At 45.3% G+C, this 24,266-nt stretch overlaps 1 protein-coding gene across 5 annotated transcripts; it reads right to left on the minus strand.

The window, feature by feature from the left end:
• Window positions 1-6,302: 6,302 nt before the first annotated feature.
• NFRKB (nuclear factor related to kappaB binding protein) lies at window positions 6,303-24,011 on the minus strand. 5 transcript variants are annotated; one of them, XM_064634507.1, is made up of 26 exons: window positions 23,931-24,011; window positions 23,130-23,271; window positions 22,521-22,722; window positions 22,314-22,441; window positions 21,097-21,271; window positions 20,799-20,900; window positions 20,206-20,279; window positions 19,738-19,822; window positions 19,351-19,531; window positions 19,042-19,150; window positions 18,461-18,587; window positions 17,542-17,592; window positions 16,504-16,583; window positions 16,379-16,419; window positions 15,893-15,950; window positions 14,993-15,167; window positions 14,572-14,678; window positions 13,989-14,112; window positions 13,605-13,681; window positions 12,745-12,965; window positions 11,952-12,228; window positions 11,080-11,298; window positions 9,852-10,631; window positions 8,901-9,007; window positions 8,112-8,247; window positions 6,303-7,424 (listed from the first exon to the last, which is right to left on the minus strand). In XM_064634507.1, exons 2-26 carry the CDS (start codon window positions 23,250-23,252, stop codon window positions 7,299-7,301), a joined length of 3,885 nt encoding a protein of 1,294 aa, XP_064490577.1. In that variant the 5' UTR covers window positions 23,253-23,271; window positions 23,931-24,011; the 3' UTR covers window positions 6,303-7,298. The 5 variants fall into 5 exon arrangements, with proteins under 5 accessions (XP_064490577.1, XP_064490575.1, XP_064490576.1 ...); XM_064634505.1 differs by having other exon boundaries at window positions 13,587-13,681; XM_064634506.1 differs by having other exon boundaries at window positions 15,893-15,953.
• Window positions 24,012-24,266: the final 255 nt, after the last annotated feature.

Raw genomic sequence — 24,266 nt, forward strand, 5'->3', positions numbered from 1 at the left:
TCCTGCTCTCAGTGTGACTCCCAAATTCAAATTTCACCGGCAGTGCCCTCCCACCCAGATTCCTGCCAGACAACCCCGAAACCACCCCATCTCAAACGCTCAATCCGGTCTGGCAACTTCCACGGCATTACAAAAGATTGGGAGAGAGATAATACACACAGGGTGTCCTGTTACTTTGCATTCCAAAGAGTAAATAAAAGGCTGATTCAGTGGGAGGAGGGGAGAACGTCACCCAGCAGCGCTGTGGTTTCCCGCTGAACCGGCAGCCCCCGAGAGCACAGGGGAGCGCTGGGCTCTGCTGATGGGCACAGCGGCAGCAATTCCTGCTCCGGGGCCCCAGGCCAGTCATCTTGGGCTGATTCAGCCTCTCCCTCTGCAATGCAAGGGGAATAATTACTGGCTGTGGAGAATGGGAGCTGTAAAAGTGCAATGAGTTGCCCTCAATTGGCCACACGCTGCTTTTGGGCAGAGCAGGGGTGGTGCTTCCCTTCCGAAAGCTGTTCAGGGATTACGGTGTCATTTGGACGGGAACTTCTCCCTTGATCTCGAATGCTTCTCAAGAGCTCAGGAGTGAGTCCTGCTCACAAAACATGGATCAGAAGTAGCTTTGCCTTCCTGAGATCATGAAAGCTGGGCAGAACCAAGGGCAGTAGTTATCTGCTCCATCCCGGGGATGACACGGGCATGAGAGGAGGCAAAGGATGTGACTGTGCAACCAACACCCTCAGCCCTCCAACACACCCCAGACAGCTCCGAGACTCGCTTTCCAAATCCAGGGGGATCATTTCCCATGCCCTTGCTGCTGGTGCCAGCCACTGCCAGCCACAGGACTCCAGAGGGAATCCAAAGCCCTAGGAAACACTCCGAGGATGTAAACTTGCTCCCGGGCCTATAGAGAGAGCTAGGTCTCTTTCTTCAAAGGCTCGTGAAAGCAGAGGACCCCTTTTGTGAGCTCTGAATCAGCAGCAGCAGTGTTTGCCTGGCAGAGTGGCCGGGCCTGACTGCCTGGTTTCTGGCACTGCGTGTTGTGAAACCCGGCTGCACACTCGGGCACGCCCAAAACTCTAAGTCAGGTAAGGTCCTCTCTGCTAACGAGCTGCGAATGTCTCAACTGGTTTAGCTGGGCAGAGAGATGCAGACAGTGTGCTGGAATTGCCCATTTCTCTTTGGTTTATTAAAAACAAGTAGAGCTGACCCGGCTCACCTGCATTGCCTTCTTGTGCTCCACACAAAGCACAAGTTTCCACTTAGCACTGGTGTTACCACCAAAGAAAAAGCATGCAGCTTTGACTTTTCATCTATTTTCTTTCTTATTTCCCTTATTATTCCCTTATTGCCATTTATTATTCCTCTTATTTCCCTCGCTTTGTTGGTGCAGAGAGCCAGGGATGTGTTACAATATGGGGGTTTTTGCTGTTTTATGGTCCAGCTCTTGCTGTCTTTCAGACAACGAACTGCCTGACGTTCCAGCTGCCCTGGTAGCAGGGGACAGTGACGCTGGGGGATACAGTGACACTGCACATGCTGTTAATGCACCCAGGTAAAGCAGGAGAATGTCAGAGGTGAGGAGCAAGCCGTGCGCCCCTGGATGGTGCCAGAACTCCCTGCAGGAAATGTCAAGCTGGAACAAGGACCCTGCTTGGCTGGGTCAGGCTTGCAGACCTGTTCTAGGCCATCTTCCACCCCAAAAGCAGCATCACGGGGTATAATTGTCTGGAAACTCCGCTCCTCTCGAGACAATCATTAAGGGGTCTTTACTTTCTGTGACTTTTCCTAACATCCCAACTACATCTTCCTCACTGCATAAAAAATTGGTAAACTGATGAATTCTCCAAATGTCAGACACTTGTTGCTGGCCCCCAAGTACTTGTGGGGCAAGGGTTGTCCATGGGCTGAAGGAGAGCCCTCGGATTCCTTCCCCCAGATGGCAGGGAGATGTGGGCAAATCTGCCTCACCTTGCAGCCCATCCCAACTCCTGAGGGAAGAGAGCACTGCCCTTGAAGAATCAACGAGCTAGGAACCACTGTTCCCACCCATTAGTTTTTGCTCTCTCTTATGCTTGTCTCAGAGCACAGAAAAGCAGGAAAAACGTAAACAGGGGTTAAATCCAGCCCTAATCCAAACTCTGTAATTCTCGACAAAACTGTTAAAATCCAGGTGGGTGGACATAGTCAGTGAAAACTTTATTCCCATTGGAAGGAGTTCCTGGGTTTGCTCACTGAAGAGATCCTTTCACCCTGCCCACATCACTTTGACTCACCTCCACAACACAAGTTGAAAAATGAAAAGGGAATAAATCCTATCAACCAGCACTAACTCACATTCTAATTACAAAGGACTCCTCCCTCTGACCGGGGCTCTCCTGCTCACAGATGCCTAAAAACACGGGCAAAGCTTTTGAGTTGCCCTTCAAAGGAAGAAAGTGCTAATTTTGTGCCAACCAAACACTTTGGACTTTTGGAGAAATCCTGAGCTTTGCACATTAACACCTTCCCACTCCCAGCTGTCCCAGCACAGGTTGGAACAACAATACAGTCAAGTTTTTGATTTTTGGTAAAGTACCAGTTTCCTACAGAGGCGGCATGTGACATTGCAATGCTAAAACTGACAGAGAAGATAACTTCATTTTACCAAGATAACTCTGTTTTGCACCAGCTTTAAAACCCTTTCTGAGCCATTTCAGGGGCCAACTCAAGTTGGAAGTCACTCTTAGTACAGCAACACTGACAGAAGCAAACCTCAATACAACAATTTATGAGGTTATTGCTTGTCATTGAGCTACTCAGGCCACCCCAGCCACGAAACAGAACTTATTTCCTGACACAAACAAAGCAGTGCAAAGGGAGGTCAGTAATTCATAAAGCTGCAGTGACTCGAGGGCTTGTGACTGTCTCAAACCCATAATTTCCCTGTATAACTGAGCACACAGGAACAATTCTCACCACAGCCTGACTTAAAAGCAACTTGCTTAAGCACTTTAAAAGTCCTCAGTGCAAATACCTTTTTTTTTTTGAGTAATCAAGCATATGATATGTATATGATATATATGATATGCTATGTAGAGCAGCACATTTTTCTGTGTATGTCGTGTAAATACCAAGCAGCCATTGCTTTCCTGAGCACAAAATGAAAAATCTTCTGTTGTTGCTAAAAATTAATTCAGAATGACACAAAAACTCGTTAAAGCCATTCACCAGGTTTCAAACACTGCCAGGACCTTTGCAGGTCCGTGTTAAGACTTCAAGAAGTATCAGCACACAGGTAGAACAAAATGATATTCTGTTTTCCAGGCTTTGACCACCTTGCCCTGGGTCAACACAGCCACTTAGTGATGCTCCGCCTGGATTTTATTGGCACGTTCTGCTCCTTCTTTATGTGTCCTTGTGGAACCTCCTGATCCTGGAGCTCTGAAGGACCAGCACATTTCTGCTTCTGGAAAGTGTTCTCATTTGCTGTCAAAATTAATGCAAGGCACAGATAAAACAACTTTAATGGGAAAAGTACCCTATGAGAATCCAGTTTTTCTTAACAATTTTTTGTTTACTTTTTAACTACTGACAGTTTTTGCTCACTAATAATGTCTCAAAAGGCAGTTAAACACCAAAATATTGAGATGCCCAGTCAAATTTTACTTTATTTCCTTCCTCATTGACCTAGGCCAATTGGAAGTTTCCTTTCTTTTTCACTTCCCTTCAGAACTGGTAATTTACTGTGTTTCATGGACACTGCAGCTTTGATAAAAACAAACAAACAATCAAACAAAAACTGTTGTTAAGAAATCTTTCAATGAGGTGGTAGCGCTTTCTGTCAAGGTACATCTTGGAGGTGACACCCTTTGCCCCTTTAATTAGAGCAGAATTTAAGGCTTTTTTTCTTTTCCCTCTTGAAATACATGGTGCAGGTCCATCCCATTTTCTAATTTACAGATTTTGACTCTAAGTAACACAAACAGCAGGGCTTTTGGGAATTAGAATGTTTTCTTTCAATTATTTTCATATATGATAAATAAGGATTTTGGTCCTGGCAGGTGAGTTATTTTGCTCCAGGTGTTGCAAACTGGAGGACAGTGAGGAAAAAAATAACATTAGAAGATATGGATGCAAAGGCTCACCAGGTTGGTTTGGTGAATACCTCCAGACATAAGGAAACAAATTGGTTCTTAAAATATTTACCTCTGTGTAGCAGTTTTCAGGTCTCAGTGCAGGATGCCATGTACAAGATTAATCAGGTTCAAGTGACCTAATCCACATTGAAGGGGTCACTTGACAGATGCTGTGTCATCCCTAAATTAAATCATTAATTACCACAATTTGAACTACTCATGCAGAATTCATTCTGTAGTCCACAAGACAAAGTGGTTATACCCAGAGAGTGATCCACCTGCAGGAACAGGAGGGAGCTCGAATGAATTGACTTCTGGAGGGATCAGCAGCTGCAAATGCAGTGTAGGGTGAGAAATGCAGATTTATCTGTTGAGAAGTTCAAAGTACCAGTTAAGAAAGATGATTCCAGCCTCCCTCCTCTGGATCTACACACATCTGATCCACCCACATAACTAGGACTCAAGTAAACCTCAGACTGAGATAAATCAGCATTAAACCATGTGAGAAACAAGTAACAAGGTTTTGTGTTTACTGAAAGCTATGCCAGTGTTTTCCAAGGTATTTGGAAAACAAAAATAATCTGCTAAAACATGCAGGTGGATGTCCAATTAACCATTCATTTGAAGAAACACTTGAGGTAACCTCTAGGTGCGTTGACTGGGTTATGAGAGTGTCCTACTGAGGTTCATAAATACAGGTTTTCCCCATGGTTTCAATAAAACAGAGCAGTTGTCAGAATAAGGGTTTGAAAGGTTTTAAGTGGCCTGTGGCTGTTTGTATAGCGTGCTCAGCGCTTGTTAAGCAGGGCTTACACAACATCCTCTTGGTAGAAATAAACATCTAATCCGCACGTTTTAGGAAATAAGACTCTTGGATAACTGGAACATCTCACTATGACAAAAACAGGCTGTACTTCTTTTTTCAGTTAAAAAAGGTAATGGCAAAGATGCATCAGGCTGATAAGCCCTTTAGTTTCAGGCAAGACAGATGGAAAATGGGTAATGGCAGTGCAATACTTTCTCCAGGCCCTCTTCCCCTTCATGCTGCCCTTGCAGCTCTTCCTCCAGGATGGCTTTCAGGCTCCAGAGCAAGAGGACAGAGGAGCAAACACTACCTGGAACACCGTTCAGCTTAAATATCCCCTTACCCAGTCCCTGCCCAAACCACTGGAGCCCCTCTCTGCCCTTCAGCCTCCTGTGTAAAAGTTATGTATTAAAAACAAGGGCTCTTGACTTGCAGTAGTTGAAGGGTTATTTTTCAACCAGGTTGTTTTTCAGCTCAGCAGACGGGTGGCAGCTGAACCATGACAGGCTGTATTTTGCTCTTGAAAGTTGGGAGCAAACACATCCTACCTAACCCAGCATCTGGCCATTCAAAATCAGAAGCATCAGAGCCTGATGCTCTTTCCCCAAAAATCAGACTTCAAAAGCGAAGAGAAGGGACCTAAGAGAAGCAGCAATAAATGTTTTTGTTGGCAACCAGTTTAGCAAAAGCAGGATGGTGATGATCAACAGCAAGACTCTTCAAAGCAGCAGCAACCACCTGAGACACACTAAACTCCTGGGATTAGATGCAGGTTTCTTGTTTTGTTAAACTTAATTCTGCCAAAGCCTCCTGTGTCCCGTGAGAAATACAGGAGGATTGACAGAAATTGAAAGGGCTTCACCCTGTGACCATTTTTCAGCACTTGATTGTAGGTTAACATGAACAGAATGTAGCAGGATTATCTTGATTTTGAATTTAGAGGCTTTTTTACATAAGCAATACTAGGAAGTTGCTTGTCTCTTTAATTTCTTAATTTAACTTCCCAGCTAGAAGGATTTAAGAACATCCCCACCTCCCTCCCAAACCACTTTCTGGTGGCTCCTTGAATGTACAAAACAGGTACAAAACCTGACAAAGCAGGACAGCTGCTCAGAAAATCTTTACCACTCCAGATTCCATCCCTGAAGCATATAAACCATAATTCCAGTGCTTGCTTTCACATGCTGACCTCATGTGTCCTGCTTACCCAATATTTACACCCAGACACTTCTTGTGGCGCAAACCACATCTTCAAAAAGAAAACTACAAGAGAAACTGGGTTATAAAGAACCATCTTACCAAGAAGATGCACAATCTTTTAGCCAATGGCAAGCTGGACAATGACTGTACACAAAACGTGCTGCACAGAACTGAAAGGAGATGGCAGAGATCTGTAAGGCGTTCTACATTTTTATTCTTCTCCTGGTCCAACACATCTTCAAGGTCATGTCAGAACAGTCACAAATTCATCTCTGGTATGTGCAAAATTCAAACAAATTTACAAAGATAAAATTGGAAAGGTAAAAACAAAACTAAAGGTGGGGGTCACCGGTTAAAGTATTTCTTCAGAATCCAGGAGACAACAGTTTGGGTGCATTTGAAAACATATTCCAAACTTTTAAAATAAACTGCAGTTTGCTCCCACTGGGTTTATTTGTTGAGGAAAAGAGGATCTTTCTGGTGAACATTCATTTCTGCTACATTCCCATTTGCTGGCAGACTTGTTCACACAACAGTCTCCTCCTCCCGTCCCTCTCCCCACCATGGTCACTCACTTTGTTACAGCAAAAACCATCTTGACTGTCATCCTGCCTTGGACAGAAACCTGATGTGGATGTGGGAGCTGTTCAGGAGTATGAGGTCAGAGAGAGGGGAGAGGGATTTAAATGTCTATAAATAGGACACTGAATATGTCAGGGATCTACGTCTAGGTAATGGTACAAACTCTGATGTCCAAGCCACCGTAAGTCACTTGATAACAGCAGAGACAGCCAGACTCCAGCAAAAGGAGGCATCTTCTCCATGGCTTTGAGAAGCCACTGAATCACCCCTCCCAAGTGAGTTTCCCTGCTTAAGGAAGACCAGAGGCAACTGATTTGTCTACAACCCAAATGCACAGAAACAGTATTGGCCAAAAGCCCTTTGGATGGGAACAAAGATCAGGAAGACATTTCTTCATGCCACAGAATCTGGCTTTACACATCTGGACTGAATTGCAGGTACAGCATCTTCTTCTGTGGAATTTCTACCCAGACATCCCAGTGCTGAGCCCAGACAAGCATGGGACAGAGAGCTCAGTCCAATCCTATCCATGACTGCGGTTGGATGGATGGAGGAGGACAACGGGCTCGGGGAGGTTCTCAGAAAGCAATCCATGTTCAGACCAGTGTTCACAGCTGATCCTGGGTCTGCTTTGGAGACGGAGCTGTTGTCACAACCACAGTGGAAACTGCTTTAGTAGAGCCAGAGACTGTTCCCTGCTGGAGATGGGAGGCTGGAACTGTTTGAATTCGCACCTGTTTGAAATAGAAAGCAAAAACTCAACTCGTGTCAAGAACAACATAGTGACACAATGGCGGCACGTGCATTATGCTCTGGTAAATGATCTGTTTCTGCTGCCAACAAAAACTCCATTATATGAATAAGACGAAGCACTAAAACACCTCAGGAACAGAATCTGTCACAAGATCATTCCATCCACTGTCCACAAGGGATGGTGGCAAGAGATTTCCAGATTAGAGGGGAAGACTTAAAAAAAATCTACAGGTCAACTGCTTTTACAAGTTTTCAGAAGGACTTGGATCCACTGGATCTACAGACTTGTTACTAGCAGCTCTCAATGCAGATTAATTCTTTGGAATTACTGAACACTACTTTTCCAGACAGAAGGATGGATTTGCACAGCAGTGATGTGTTTTCTTCAAGAAACAGTGACCCACAGAAGCCAAAGCACAAAGCACTATGAAAAGTGTTGAGTGTAGAGAAAAATCCTGACAGGATTTTTGGTTTTACAATACTATCAATGCTTAAAAAACATTTAAAACCTTTATTTGGATGGAGGAAACGAATAGGTAATGATGGACTTCATGTGCCAAGCTGTGTGCCTGTTCTTTTGCTGGAACCCCATGTATCAAGTGTAAAGCCCTCATGGAGATGTTAAGTCATAACAAAGCAAACAAAATGATCATTCTAGGTGCCCTTACCTGTGTGGCCTGGCCTTGTTGCTGCAGCTGCTGTAGTTGCTGTGCAGTCAGAAAACTCACAGGCTTGTTCCCAGCAATCAGTTTAGTCCCTGCTGGCATCGTAGTCAGGATGATATTTCTACCTAACCCACTGATGCTAAGGAAAAATAATTGTTGAAAGGTTAGTAAACAGCACAGCAGGCTCACAAACCGTTCTGCAGTTGCTAGGAGATCACAGTTCTTGCTTCATTTACTAATGATTTTAAGTAGTGGGGGTTTTTCCCCCCACAAAAGCGGCAAATACAGAAGTGACAAATTTATGCCAATATTTATCATTGATAGAGAAATAATTTATCACACGAATTACACCTCTGACTCTGGACTGAACACATCACTGGGTTAATCTGATCCGACCTGAACCCTTCTCCATGCAGAAAACAGCTCACTGTTCTGCCTTGAAATACTAACTAAGGGAGACACGATCAGAATTCATGGAAGAATAAACAAGAAGACTTCGACATCTGAATGCCAGAGGAATTTTCACCGAGGCAGTTAGAACTAATCTAACAGCTGGTTTCAAAGCAAAGAATGTTTTTCTTTGGTGTACTTGCTAGAACCTACATCTCAGGGCACCTAAATAAAGACTATAATCTCATTGCAGACACCATACTCAGTTTCTTGCAGCTAATGGACCTATTACAGACAGCAATTCTATTCCACCCTCTGCTTGCTCGCTCCCCAGGAACCTACTGAACACAGACCTTCCCCAGCCTACCTCTGAAGCAGAACTATGGGATGCAAAGCACTCACTTGGCTCCGAGGTTGCCCTTGATGATGGGGGCAGTCACCACGCTCTTGCCTTTCACTGGCTGGCTGATCACCGACAGAGGCACCGTTATCCGGGCTGGCAGTTTACCCTGGGGAAGTTGAAGACACATGAGGAGCCACAAGGAGTTCGGCAGAGAAACTGCCTGACAACACACAATTACCACTCAGCTGCTTTGTAGGAGCCCTGGGAGCGCAAACCACCAACAGCTTTGCTCCTTGGAGCACAACCTGTGCTCCATTTCAGGCTTATTAAAATTCACCTCTATTTCATTCACTTCACAGCTGCCCGAGCCCTGAAAACCCACATCATCTTTGCACTACAGTATCCACGATTTTTATCCTTAGTAAATTATCATAGTGTCATTTAGCTTATGTAACTACCATGATACAGTTTATGGTGCCTTCAGCCTTGGGCATTAGAGGAGGACATTGGTAAAAAAGTCAATACAAGCACTTCTAGTTCTGAGTATTCTATGACACCATTCCAAGGGAAATTATTCCCAAGGCGTGAGGCAAGACACTGAGCTGCATGAGGCAGAACTTTAGATACACAAAGTTTATTTCATTCACTTGGAAGAGGGGATAAGAGAAGCTGCATCTGACTTTTCGGGGGCATTTAGCTACAACTCCAAGACCATGAAATGAGTTGCAGACCCACATCCAGAACACCAGTTGTGGCTGCCCCATCCCTGGGAATGTTTAAGGACAGGGTGGACAGGGCTTGGAGTAACCTGGTCTAGTGGAAGGTGTCCCTGCCCATGGCAGGAACGAGACAAGATTTAAGGTCCCTGCCAACCCAAACCATTCTATGACTCTACCATACTTAATTTGAGCCTTTGTGGATGTAAAGAGAAGTTTTTTGCCATACACCATCAGTACATTTTGGTGCTCCCCTTTGCCTCCCGCCCCCAGTGAAAGCCCAGCATTACTCACTGCCTGGGACGTGGACACCACAGTGGTGCTGACAGGGACCTGCCGCACGGCCGTGGCTCCTGTGCCAAGGGTGATGGGGGTCCCTGCAGCTCCCGAGGCCACTGCCACTGCCTTGGACACCGTGGCACTCACAGTGGGCAGGGACACAGCTGAGGTGTGGGCTGTGCCAGCAACGCTTACTGCTGAGGATGAGGGCTTGGCGTGAGTAGCTACAGTGATGGTCTGCCCAGCCTTGGGGGGCATCACCCCCAGTCCCTGCACGATCCTTATCGTGGCAGCCGGCTTGGCCTCCGTGGATGCCACCGTGGTTATGGCTTTGCCCTTCTGCTCTGCCACAGCCATGCCCAGGGCAGGCATCAGGCGGAAAGCAGAGCTTGCTGGCTCTGCAGTCTTTAGGTCAGGAGTCACTTTAACCACCGTGCTCCCAGCTGGGCTGGAGGAGGCAGGAGTGGCCGTGCTGGTCTTGGCTGGAGAGTCAGCAGTCTGCACAGGGTTGGATGTCACGTGCAAAGTGGCAGAGATGCCTTTCCCACCAGCACTGCTCCCCGCTGCTGCTGTGAAGAGGTCCTGGGTGAGTTTGACAGTAGTGACCTGGGACTTGGCCAGGGTGGCCATCATGTCCGGGGTGATGCGCAGCACTGTCTGCCCCTTGGCGTCCGTGGTGATGGAGGACGGGGGCAGGCGCAGCACGTCCTTCCCCTGGATGCGGAAGTTGGTCGCTGTGAGCGGGATGCCACTGCCAGCCTGGGCCTTCATGCCAAGTTGTCCTGTAATAGCCACCTGGGAGAGAGCAGAGAAACGGCTCTGTCAAACCAAGACACAGCCCAAGGCACACTCAAAGCAGAACCTCCCAACAGGATGATGTTTGCTCACATCAGAATCAGGGTGGAGTGACAGTGGCACGCAGTACACTACTGAAAACAGTTCTGGTTGTGCATCAGATGGCATTCCCAAACTCACATAAAATTGGAAATACCATGGTGCTGGTTTCTTTTCCAAGCAAGACGAATGAGAGATCACTAAAGAACCTCCACAAACACATTTTTCACCTGTACATGGAAACAGGGCTCAAGCACAACCAACCAGCAATGCCTAAATCTGCACAGTCCATAACTCACGTACCACTCCAGCTCACACCCGTGCTCACACCTGCATAACACATCTGTCCCAACAAACAGGCAACAACGGGGTTGTGGAGCCCAATTCCTTGTCTCTCCCTCCCTCTCACCTGCTTGATGATGTTCTGGCCAGCCACATTCTGGATGACAGTGGTGGAGGAGGTGCTGGCAGCAGAACTGCCCGGGGAGCTGGTCACTGGCTTTACAGCAGGACTGGGGGCTGCAGGCAGCCCTGTCACAGTGAGACCTGCCTGTCCTGCCACAGAGCCTCCTGCTCTCTGCACCTGCACAGGGCTGCTCTGAGCTTTTACTGGCAGAGTCATCACAGCCTATAGAAGACAAGGAGGAAGCCTATGAGCAGAATAACACACTGTGAACAGTCTAGTAATTCTTTTTTGTATTGTGCCTCAGCTTGCAAATTCAGGGAGACCTTACTACTTTCTACAACTATCTGAAAGTATGTTGTAGTGACGTGGGGGCTGTGCTCTTCTCCCAAGTAACAAGTGACAGGACAAGAGGAATTGGCCTCAAGTTGCACTGGGGAGGTTTAGGTTGGATATTAGGAAAAATTTTTTCACAGAAAGGATTGTAAAGCATTAGGAATGGGCTGCCCAGGGCAGTGGTGGAGTCACCACCACTGGAAGTGTTGAAAAAAACATGTGGATGTGGCACTTGAAGACATGGTTTAGTGGTGAACATGGAGGTGGTGCTGCGTTGATGGTTGGACTTGGTGATCTTGGAGGTCTTTTCCAATCTTAACGATTCTGTGATTCTAAGTTCTATGGACTTTCTGTGTAGTGCACAATTTAATGATGTCAGATAAACAGGCAGAGGGGTGAAAAACAGAGCACTGAACAATATTATTTATGTAAAACTGTTTCTGTGCTCTTGCTCCAAGTGTGCACAGAATCCCTGTACCCACATCAGAACATCAGAAGAAGTCAGATTAGATGTCAGAGCTCCTCCACCGCTTCCAACTCACCTGAGGGAGCACTTTGGTTTGCGTGGCTGTAGCTGGAACGCGGATTTGAGGCACTGACGTGGGCTGCTGCTGCTGGGTAACCACTGGGGCCTGCTGGGACACCGCTGGGAGGCTGGACTGGGCAGTGACCACCCGCACCTGTGGCAGCCCCGAGGAGCCTCCGTGACTCACCACACGCGGGGCGGGCGGTGCCGGCCCCGGCTGTGCCTGAGAGCTCTGAGCTGTGGAGAGCAATGTGCCCAGCTGTGGCATGGTGGGGGATGATACCAGAAGGACACTGTGGACAAGAGAGAGGCACAAGGTCAGCAAAGAAATGTTGGAAATTCACAGAATCATTTAGGTTGGAAAAGACCTCTGAGATCATCAAGTCCAACCTTTGCCTGATTCTCACCTTGTCACCCAGCCCAGAGCACTGAGTGCCACGTCCAGTCATTCCTTGGACACCTCCAGGGACGGGGACTCCACCACCTCCCTGGGCAGTCCCCTTCAGTGTCTGACTACCCTTTCAGTGAAGAAATTCCTCCTGATGTCCAACTTGAACCTCCCCTGGCACAGCCTGAGGCCATTCTCTCTCATCCTGTCCCTTGTTCCCCGGGAGCAGAGCCCGACCTCCCCCCCCCCCCGGCTCCTCCCTCCTGTCAGGGGGTTGCAGAGAGTGAGAAGGTCCCCCCTGAGCCTCCTTTTCTCCAGGCTGAGCCCCCCCAGCTCCCTCATAACTGAATTACACAATTTTGAAATTTACTGAAAAACAACCACCAACATTCCCAAGTGATGTAGGAGACAGAAGCAGTACCTCTGGCTGGGTTTTGCTGGCTCTGCCCCAGCACTGGATACACTCTTGCTGACTGCAGACACTGGAGGGGGTGAAATGGGTGTTGGTGGCAATGCTGGTGCAGTTGGTGTCACAGGCGTCACGGGAGTTGGTGGCATGCTGGAGTCACTGAGGCTCAGCTGGCTGGGCTCTGCTGTGCTGCTGGGGAGGGCTTTCACAGCACCCTCCTTGCTGCTCGACTTCTGCAAAGGAACCACGGCCAGCGTCTCAAAAACTGGTACTGCTGCACCCTGGAGTGGGCTCAGCACTTTAACATGAGTTCTGTATGGCTGTGAGTGAGGAAATCAAACATGGCTGACTGCTTTCCCCACCTGCAGTCATGGATCACTTGGGGTGTTTGGCTGCTCCTGTTCTCAGGGAAAAGTGCACCTCAGCTGTGACAAACATTCAGATTTCCACCTTGGTTAATGTGCCAGCAGAAAGGACTTTAGAGAGATTTGGTATCAGTAACAACCAAAAGATATCCAGACCCTGACAGCTCCAGCACAGCAAGGGAGAGTGTGTGTTCCATACACTCTGCTGCAGATTAACCTCAAAACTAGATCTGAAAGACCACCCCTACGATAGGGAGCAAAATGAATTCCACTGCCCTTTCTGCTGAGTTAACAAGGATAGCAGTGGAAGCTGAGTGGAGGAGAAGTTCCCTCTTTCCCTCTTGATTTTGTGCACTGGTGCCAGACATTCATATGCATCACGAATTGCTAACTCAAATGTGGCAATTTTCATCACCCACTATGGATGCAGAATTTATGGATTAATTTGAGCCCAATCTCCTTCCCAATCCCCAAAGCAGCTGTGCAAACCTGAGCAAAGAAATCTACCATTTTAGCTGGAGGTTTTGGCTTTTGAAGAGCTTTCTTGGCCTTTGCTGCAGCAGCTTGAGCATGATGGATCCGTTCTGCAAGGACAAATTAATGGTTAGAGCTCCTGAACACAAGCAAACTGATTTAAGGAGGAGGTTAATTCAGACCTGTAAACTCATCTTCAGACAAGGAATTACACAGCCTTGTAATAATGCAAAGAAAAATACCAAGTAAAATTAGTCAAAAAGGCTAACAACAAGACATAAGAAGTTGTGAATGATCATACACCTGGAGTTCTTGTACATGGGATACTGTTTTTCAAACAGACACTTCAAAGTGACACACTGCTCTACAAGACTGGTTATAAACATTTTCAATTCTTATGGGATCCCCAAGGCTTACCAAACTCTTCCTCACTCCTGTCCCGGTGCAGGTAGATCCACAACTTGCGCCCAATGTCGTATTTCACACAGGGATCTTTCTCATAATGCAATCGATCCAAAGCACCACTGACAACAGTGTTAACCTGGAAGTTCAGAATTCACACATTACAAGATGTCTCTGGCTGGCCTGGCCAAAATTCATGAATAAAAAAGCCATCCTATTTGGCAGAAAACCTGTGTAAGCTGTGAGCAGTGTTAGGACCAGCTGAGAGCAGATGTTGCAGCACAGGATGCTGTTTGTCATCTTGGATTAAATGGAGCTTCCACCAAAGCTAAAAGCTTGGAAAATGGACTGAATCTAAAATGTGAGCAGCTCTGTGACAGAGTGTTAGTTCTGTGGCTTTTCTAGCTGTTTTTTCATCATCCAGAGTTTGGTGCAGATTTGCAGCAGCTCAGAGTGGTACACAGTTCTCTTCTGCTAATCAGAGCAGCATAAAATTACTGGGCCAATAAAATTATTGGGCCTTAGACCCTGAATGCTGCCTGGGTCTGTGCAGTGTATTTTTAGGAGAATCCGAGACCAGACATGACATCCAACTTACCTGAGCACTGGTGACATCTGGAGCTAGGAACTGGGAATCTTTGAGCAGCTCACAGATTTCAGCACGAGTTCCTTCTCCATTAGGAAGGCGAGCAGCAGCATCACGAACTGGAACACAAAGCCAGAGCTTAAACTTCCAGCTGTAAATAGGCAGCTGTATTCAGGTGCATTTTTGGGATTGCTCTATTCCCCCTGCTCTCACAGTGCCTACTTGCTCACCAAAATCTAGTTCCTAAAATCCCTCAGAAATATGAGCGGTTATAAAGGACTATTTTAAAATACATCAACTGTGCCAGCTTTGTGCTAGGAGTGATAAACTTGAGTAACAGCACTCAACACCAATTTAGATTCCTTAAGTCCTTGTTCAGAGGGTCGGGGGAATATTTTTCTTATTTAAAGTAAATTTTTGGCCATCAACTTACCAAGGGACAGGATGGTGACATATGCTGGTCTGTCTGAGCGCAGGAGAGAATGTTCTCGAGCTTTGTTTAAGGAGGTTTCCTTGTCAAACACCCCCTTCACAGGACCAACAACTGACTCAAAGCCATGCATGCGGAAGGTGAAGGCTTTGTGGGGTTGGCTGTAACGGTAACGCTCCTGGGTGGGGGACAAGAGCACTCAGTTTAGCAGGTAACATACACAACAGCCTTATATACTTGTTACCATTCTCTAGAGAAAGCTTTTTTAAATTTAAGGCTCAAATACTGCTGTATAAACTTGTTTTGGATCAAGAAAAGCACAAACTACTTCAAACAAAATACTAAGCACCCCCTAACCAAGGTGTGCAGGTGCAATACAGTAGGTTTATTGTCAAGCAGCTGCTCAGATTAGAGGTGCCGGAGATACAAGAGATACGCCTTCTGCCCCCCTTCCCCCTTCTCCTCTACTCCAGCAAAATTTAAAGAACCCCCATCACGTGTTTATCCTGTAATTCCCACTTGCATCTACTGCAAACAAGATAACTCAATGTATGGGTGTACTTATTGACACTTATTTTCTGCCCAAAAAAAGAGAAACAAGTCATCCTCCTACGCTAGGGGATGGAAAAAAAGAGACAGAAATATTGGCACTACCAACTAACACCACCAATTTCAATTAATTTTGCCCAATACCCACTGGAAATACTGGTTTTGAAGCAGCTACATTGTCAGCAAGTTTTATGTAAGGCCAAGATACCGACTTCAAGGTAGAAGAAAAATACTAATTCTTCATATTAACAAGTTTGTGTAGAGTATAAAACTGCCATCCCACACAAATTCTCCTGTTTTAGTGGACAACTGTTTCAACATGTGCCTTTAAAATTAAGAAGATTCACTTCTTACCTGCTCCTGAAACACCCGTTTCTCCTCTCCAGTGCTAGGCCGGACTACATAGTCAGTCCTTCTGAAACAAAGGGCACCATCAGCTCTGAGCACAACAAGCCCACAACAGTCCTAAAGACATCTCAAAGGATTAGTCACCTCATCCTTCTGCAAATTCCTCTGAACAAATTCTGGAAGCATTTATGGTAACATAAAGTAAGCCCTGCTGAGATCTTAAAATATGCACCTGAAGGCAAGCAAGGACTGTAAATAATCCCATTATCAGGACCTAAGGTAGATTACAGCTTTGTTTGATAATCTATACAAAGCTGGAGAAAATCAGTTGACCTTATGAAATCCAGTTACTGCATTTATAAAATCAAACTATGAAGTTTCCTCCTGATCCATGATGTAAAATTGTTTTATTTTAAGATCCAGAGGTGCAAGGACCAAACCTCCCTGCTTCAGCAGCACTGCAAAAGCTTTCAAGGAGTGTTATACACTTACACTCTGGGCAGTGGCATGGCATCAGAGCTGTCTTCATTTTCCTACAGAGAAAGAGAGAAATGTCAGTGTTGGAGAGAACTCAGTCAGGTTTTGTGCTGCTAGGAGGTGATTTTTGTCTGACTCACTTTGAAGAAAGTCTGGTCTTTGGTCTCCAACCAGAGGTGAAAGAGTGCTGCCAGTTCCTTCTCATGATCTTGGTATGTACCTAGTAAGAAATCAAGAAAAATTAGAAATAGAAGTCTTATTTGTTACAAAGCCAATTGCTTGTACCTCCCAGTCATCTCCTGCTCTTTCCCCCCCTCAATGCATGACCAGTCAGAAGGCATCTTCACAAATGCTCCAGTTGCAACACTTGAACACATCCAGGCTTAGGAAAGTACTAAACCCCAGTGATTCTCCTGTGTTAGTACAAAGGATGAAGCTTCAACTCCTGGCACAGCAGGCAAGATGCTGTTTGAGACACAGACACCTGGTTCCCACTCTCCAAAGTAATCCCAGTCACTGAGTCCATGAGCAGAAACACGTGCCTACAAAACCTCCACCTAAATTAGGGGAGGAACCAGAGGAATATATTCCTGACTCCAAATCTCTGCCAGTTTAGGTCTCCAGATATGATCACTAGAATCACTATAGTTAAGAAAGAAAAGCTCTGCCTAGTAGCTAAAGGAATGAACATAAACATAAGACATCTGTGATTCAGTCAGTATGAGCCTGGGCACCTTAATTGTCAGTTTGCTCTTTGATGCCCACTTTTAAGAATTGGAATAGTATCAGTTTGCTCCACAGAGAAGCATAATTAATTTGTAATTGTAATAATGAATAATTACTCTGAATAGTCAGAAAGTACGCTCTACAGGAGGGAAAATATGAAGGTGTTCAGACCAATTTGAAAGGTGACAAACATGTTTAAGTCAGCAACATGAAGAAACACAGCCCAGTGCCTTTGCTGATTTATGATCTGTCTGCTGCTGATACTGATGTCTTATGAAAATCTCGAAACCAAAACATATTTTAGCTCAGCTAAAAAAGAAAAGGCCTAACCATGGAATTAACAGCTCTCCTTGTGCTTCTCTGCAGGCTTCAGCACTCTGAAAAGTAAAGTCCTGGAGAAAATAACAAACCTTTGCTATAGCAGAAACCATAGCAGAGCACCAGGTACTCACCAACCAATTTCCACTGCTGAGTTTTTTCCTTGAATTCAACAAAAGGAGCATCTACAATGAAAAACGTGCATATCAAAAACATTAGCTAATGGTCCAAGCCCAACATCCTGCTGGGGTAATGCAAACGGTCGGGCTCACAATGACAGAGCATTTGAAGTGATTATGTAAGTGCATCTCTAAATTTATCCTTGCCCAAAGGGAAGGTGAGCATTTCAGAGTATGAGGGCAAGCACAAGGAAAGAACAGAACAGGATAATAAGCCTTCCATCAACAGGCTGTCGGCTGAGCGCCTGTTCATGCTGTGTCTATTCATGCTGTTACTGTGAGTGACTATTCCTGGGCTCATGGGAAGCAAACTTGGGTTTTACAGCATTCACCAGCATTATGGAAAACATGCTGCAAGGCCACTGCTATCTACTCTGTCCCTGCCTTTAAAATTTCCCACTAAGCAAATCAAAACCACAGAATAATTTAGTTTGAAAGGAAGGCCTGAAACTTAGCTGGTCCAAGCTGGGCCAACTCCATGTTGCAGTGGATTGCTCAGGGTATTATCTAGTTTTTTATCATTTCTAAAAACAAACACAATGACTTCACACCGTGGAGGAAGAAACTAATCCCTTCCAGCTTCAAACACCCTGCCTGAAGCCATGATCTGAACAGGAGAAACTGTCTATCTAGAGGAATTTCACACACATTTTCACATGCTTGGGAATCAAGCTGGGGTTTATCTACTATCCACATGCAAAACAAGCCAACCACAATCAGGACATGTAAGTTATAAAACTTATCACAGAAACAGTCAGAAATACAATGATTAATTGTGGTGATGAATTAAAAGTTTATTTGAGCTATAATATAAACCAGCACTGATTGGAACAGAAGAACAAGCATCATTAGTATTTTTAACAGCTATTCTTACCTCTGCTGTCACCTGCCAAGTACTGCAAGGCAGGTAAAACCAGTTCAGACCAGTTAGGGGCAAATGAGAACCAGTTATTTAGTGCACTGGCATGAGAAGATTGCCAGTCGAGAACTTTATCTTCAAGCTGAACAGGAAAAGGAAATATTTCATTAATGGCCTCACACTTTAAACTGTGACTGTTTTCACAGAAAACAAACCAGCTAAACACATTCAGGAGACAGAAAGATGTTTATGTATGTAAAAAAATGACCCAACCTTTTCAAGTAACTGTAACGTGGTATTTTAAACAAACACTTCCCCATCTCTGCCCTTAATATACAGAGTATATCTAAGCATGATCTATGGAATGGGTATGGAATGACTTACGGATTCAACTGATTAAATTCATGAAACGTGTTAAAAACAGAATGTGGTAGCACTCCCATATGGTTTAATTTCTTTAATATGTAATCTACATCTTAATATAATTTACAGCAAGACAACTCTGGAGAAAAATCACTATTACATAGCTATAAACCCCTCTATCATTCAATGTTCCTTCCTGCAAAGATTCTTAGATAAGTGGGGGGGTTCCTTACCACCGAGAGAGTAGCAGGTCCTTCCAGAAACAGTATCTCCAAAAGAAGGAAAAAGAAGCTGGATGATATTTCATTTATTTCAAGGCATGGTTTCATGTCTTCAAGAGGTCTTCAAATGAAAGAGAACACAAGCAGAGTAAATTCTCTGAGTAAACATTCACCTTCATATACAAAGATGAACACCACACATTTCACACATCCCAAGCTGCACAAAAACACAGCCTGCAACAGTCCCACAAAAATCTGAGCTGTAACATCTGCTGCTCCCTCCACCTGTGCAAGGTGTTCAGAGCCCTCTGCAGCACTTACTCCTCTTTGACAGATGACAGAGGGAGGGGGGAAAGATCCTGAGGCATTGGTGGGATTCCATCTGCATTGCCAAAAGAGTCAGCTAAGTCTTCCACCTCAGATTTAATAACCTTCACCTTCTTTTTCTTCTTATCCTCCTTTTCCTTCACCTTTTTCTTGAGAGTCGCGAGGTCGTACAAGGCTTAAGAAAAGGTAAAAAGAACAATTAGAAAGCTTCTTACGATATTTCAATGAGAGTCATTAACTATCTATTTAAACATAAATCCAGAAACGTATGTTGCGTGCATTCATTCATACATAACTCATTCCACCTTCCCAGTCATTGCCATGAATCTTTATTTTCCCCTACAATGTATATAAAATTAAAAAGGCAAAGGATCCACTGACCTGCTAAGGAGCCTTTCCTGCCAGCATTCACTCGAGTCATGATGTCCTCCAGAGTCAGGTCTGTCGTGACCAGATCAGGGTGATCCTACACAGGACAATGGGGCAGAAATTAAACTGGGAAAGGACACGGTGTTAAGATAGTAACAAGGGTGCAGAAGTACCTAAGTATGGAAATGCCCCAAACTTAACCAGGATCAGCTTATAAAGTTATTTACTGCAACAAAAGCTGGAAAGTCTTTTAACTCTGAAATCAAAATTTTTTTCTCTCCAAAACATGTAATTAAAATTACAAAATTCTAACCGGATAAGCATAAGCAGGACCTGCATCTATACACTGACAATAAAACTCAGGTTATGGTAAAGAGCTGGAGGATGGCTGCACACAAAAAATAGCAATCATATTGAACTTTATGACTAACAGATAAAAGACTAAAAGATAACATGCAATCCCAGACTTTGACATCTTACAGGCTGACGTTTTCGTTTCTCATGGTGCTTCTTCAACATCATCTTCAAATCACTTTCCCCAAGTTCTATCTTGTCTGCAATGAAAGAGATTTCAGATATTATTTGCACAGTACTCCCCTACTGTTACTTTCCAGACTTCTTAGAATTACATTTTCTATCCATTCTCACATCCAGCAATCTCCAAACTTCAAAACCTAATTTCTCCTTATTTGCATTTCATTCACTCCTTTGTTTCAGTGCTTCCTTGGGTCATCAGATTTCATTGCCAATGCAGCCATGGAAGTGAAAAGAAGCCAGAACCAGCCTGAAGGGTTTGCAGATTGGGATTCCTAAATGTTTCGAACTGGACTATGCTAATGCTTCAACCATTAAAGCCAGAATACAACAGAGCAATTGGTAGTATTACACAAACTGTGACCCTTGTGTTAAAATACTACTGCTATAAAACTGAGAGAAGAACCAACTTGTGTTGACTGCAGAAATGAAGCATTACAAGTTTTCATCAAACAATACATTTTCAAGATGATTTCTTGCAAAGTCTCAAAGTAATTCTCCCCTCTAAAATCTGTATTGGCCCCTAGTTTGGTTCTCACCTGCTGTTTTCATGTCCAAGGTTGACAATGTAGGGATCACTCTCAGGGGAATTGGTGGACTTGAACAACGTGCTGGAGAACTTGGAGGCCAACAGATTAGTTCTAAAAGAGAAAAATAAATTTACTTCTGGAAGGCTTAGAACCAATCTATGTAATTCTATTACCTCATGTTCATTAGATCACAGCCAGTAAAACTACAGTCTGGATTTCATCACTCTATCAGAGACACTGTCCCCACATCAAAAGTGTGTCTTTCTCCATTCACACCTCGAGACTTTAGTTCAGCCCAGGGCATTACCTTCTTCATCAGAAGACAAGGCAGTGTCTCCACACTCCTCTTTCACTTCCCTCAGGATTTTCAGGTAGCGCTGATGTGTCCGTCTGTCTCGTTCTTCCGAGTCATACGTTGGTGGGAAGTGCCTTCTCCTCAGGGTCATGTCAGGGCCTCCTTTCCTGGCTAATTCCAGCAAGTGCTGGAAGAAGAGATTCATGTGACATTAGCTGTGTCAGCTACGGTTCTTAAAGCCAGGACAGGTAAGCTCAGCTCAGGTATTTCCAGCAAGGTTCCCATGTGGAGCTAGTGCTGTCAGCACCTCAGTCCTGTATAAGGGAACCCTTAGGAAGGATCAGTATCTGCCACATACAGGATTTTAAACCCAGGATTTTAAACCATCAAAAAAGCAAGGCAAAGTTTCTGCCCCTTCATCTGCACACACAATAGTACCTGTCATTTGAGAAGAACCTAACCATTGGTGTGAGATGTAGTTTCCTTGCCAAAAATGTAACACGGACATGGAATATTGCCTCATTTAAAGAAAACATTTTACCCCTTATGGCTACAGAGGAAATAATGTATTCTGTATTGTTGCCCAGAAAAGCTGTAGCTGCCCATTCCTGGCAGTTTTCAAGGCCAGGAGCAACAAGGTCTAGTGGAAGGTGGATTCTCTGGGATTCTCTGATTCTATTTCCCATAACACTACAGGGCATTTTATAAGACAGACTTTCACCTTCATCCATATGCTTCAATGTCTTAAATGCAATAAAAGATAAGTGAGCGAGTATTTACAACAAACTGATTTCAGTTGGCAGCAATTAGCTCACAGAAGTATCCATAGAGGAAGACTTCCTCAGGGATTTACAGGCATTAGGATTAGAGTTTTGTATCTACATATTTTGTAACTATGCATTTAGCAAATGTACTTGTTTCAGAGTGACAGAAATGGTTGAAAACAAAGGCAAGGTGACTTGTTAAGAAGACAGTAAGTCATAAAGGGGCAAATGCAGGAAGTGGGGGCAACGTGGGCGTGCAAAAAAAGACACTACACACAACTGAGAGCTATGAGTTACAAAACCCGAAATCTGTGAACATAACAATGGGTCTGGTGTTCTCTCTGGGCCACTGGAAAAACCAGAAACATTACTCATTAAATTCATTAAAGGAGAGACCTCAAAGAGCTGTGAAGGCACCACGGCATGTTTTATAAAGACAAACTGTCAGTGGCAGAGTAGACTCACATTGCGGGAGGTGAGGATCTGCTTGAGCAGCCTGTAGAAATACTGCTGCTGCGCCCGCAGGTAACGCTTGTACTGCGACTTGTAGCACAGCTGCCGGTACTTCACCACCTCGGGGTTGAAATGTCCATCTGCGACAGAGACAGTACACACTTGAGGTGTCACTGCTGGCTCAGAACTTCCCCCAAACTCACCCAGAAGCTCACTGACCCCGGAAGAGTTTCTGGGCGATGTGCAGCGGGTTCCCAAACCGAAAGTTCTCCCCCCCAAACAGTGCCAAGATGAGTTTGTTCTGATGCTCCCGGTTGTTCTCAGGGAAGTGAGGCAGGAATTTTTTTAGGTGCTCTTGCTGCGCGTCTGTCAGGACCTCCTGCCACGTGGACAAGCTGACAACGTCAAAGAAGATCTCGGGCTAAAGGAAGCAAGAAACAACAGTGAAGCAAATGCATCCAGGTCCTTGACAATCATCTAGTCCTTGAGGCTTTCTGTGGTGAATTAGCACCAGTCATGAGACAGTCTCATCAAATGCAGTAACAACACAGCATGAAGAGGAAAGGTGAGGAAATTGATACTACTAATAACCAGAAAAGTCATTCAAAGCTTGTAACAGCTTTCTTAAAAGCAACTTCAAAATAAGAATATAACAGAATTGATTCAAAAGATGTTTTCCTGAGATTAATCAAAGCCCTTTTTGACACCTTTCCCAGGCAGTCAGAAACATCTCCCCTCTTTTCAGTTTGCTCTGTAACCCCCAGAGAGGGAGTTAAACATGTTTTTAATCCAGATTATGAAAAGTTAAATTGTCTCAGCACTACTCACGTCCTCCAGCAGGTCCTCAGGCAGACTGACCCTGGTGGTGCCCAGCATACAGTCCTCCATGATCCTACTGCCATTGCCCTCCAGCTCCAGGGGGTCCGTGAGCATGTGGTCCAGGGAGTCCATCTTTCACCCCCTCCTGCTCCTGCACAAGGAGAATAAAGCCCTGAACAACCAAAAATGCCAAACCCAGACAGACCCACTCCCAGGTGAGGAATGGCTGTGAAGCCACCTTTGATGGGTGGTTGTTGAATTGCAAGCTGTGACATTTGGCTGCAACATATATACATATATAACGAGATATTTTTAATACATATACTTGCATTAAAATGTAATCTTCAATTACAACGCATATTATCTATATATATATAATTTTATATAAAAATTTCCTCTTCAATTACAACACAGGTCACGCCAACAGAGCCGTCACAGGGTTGTTTTTTCCCTGAAAAAGCCCTCAGGCTTTTCGAGACAGGGAATACCAGGTAGACTGGGAAGCACAGGTGACCCATTCGCTTCCCACCTGCAGGAACTGCTTTCAGTAGTGCAAAACACCATGAAAATCTGCATTTAAACCCTGAGAGCGGTTTTAAGGCGCAAAACCGAAGGTCAAGTGTGAGGTGGGGTTTGTCTCAGGCTGAACGTGCAGCTGTGACAGGGCCAAGCGGCACGGTTTGCAACAGCCGGGCAGCTCTGGGCTGGGAGAAAACGCATGAAACACGCGGAATAAGAACACGACAATATGAAAAAGGCTTAAACCCTGGTGGGAGGTGGGAAAAGAGAGAAAATCGGTCTATTTCATACCCTCACGCGGCCCGGCCGAAGGCGGAAGGCGGCGGGCGCTGCCCGCGCCTGCGCGACCGCCCCGTGCCAGCGCGCCTGCGCGGGGCCGCCTCTCAGGCCGCCATGGCGGCAGCGGCCGCGGCTCGGTGCTGGGTGCTGCAGGGCCCGTCGCGACAGGCGGGAGCTGCGTCTCTGCAAACGGGAGATTTCCTCGAACCCTGAGTGCTTAATTAGGCTGTACGCGCCCCGGGAAGGCCGAGGCGCTCGTACCCGCTGTTCCGTCCCCTCATGGGGACCCTCCACCGAGTTCTCCAGATCGGAGGGTTCCACTGATTCTACAGTGATTGCTGTGATTTG

The sequence above is a fragment of the Pseudopipra pipra genome, chromosome 23, assembly GCF_036250125.1.
Source record: "Pseudopipra pipra isolate bDixPip1 chromosome 23, bDixPip1.hap1, whole genome shotgun sequence".
Classification (NCBI taxonomy): domain Eukaryota; kingdom Metazoa; phylum Chordata; class Aves; order Passeriformes; family Pipridae; genus Pseudopipra; species Pseudopipra pipra.

Bases quoted from the DNA above. Each gene is read 5' to 3' on its own strand.
- NFRKB (XM_064634502.1), bottom strand. From the start codon at position 23,252: ATGGACTCCCTGGACCACATGCTCACGGACCCCCTGGAGCTGGAGGGC. The intron at 19,532-19,737 runs GTCAGTGGATCC...CCTTTTCTTAAG, and splicing joins CAGGAAAGGCTCCTTAGCAG to CCTTGTACGACCTCGCGACT. The intron at 17,593-18,460 runs GTAAGAATAGCT...TTTTCATTGTAG, and splicing joins CTTGGCAGGTGACAGCAGAG to ATGCTCCTTTTGTTGAATTC.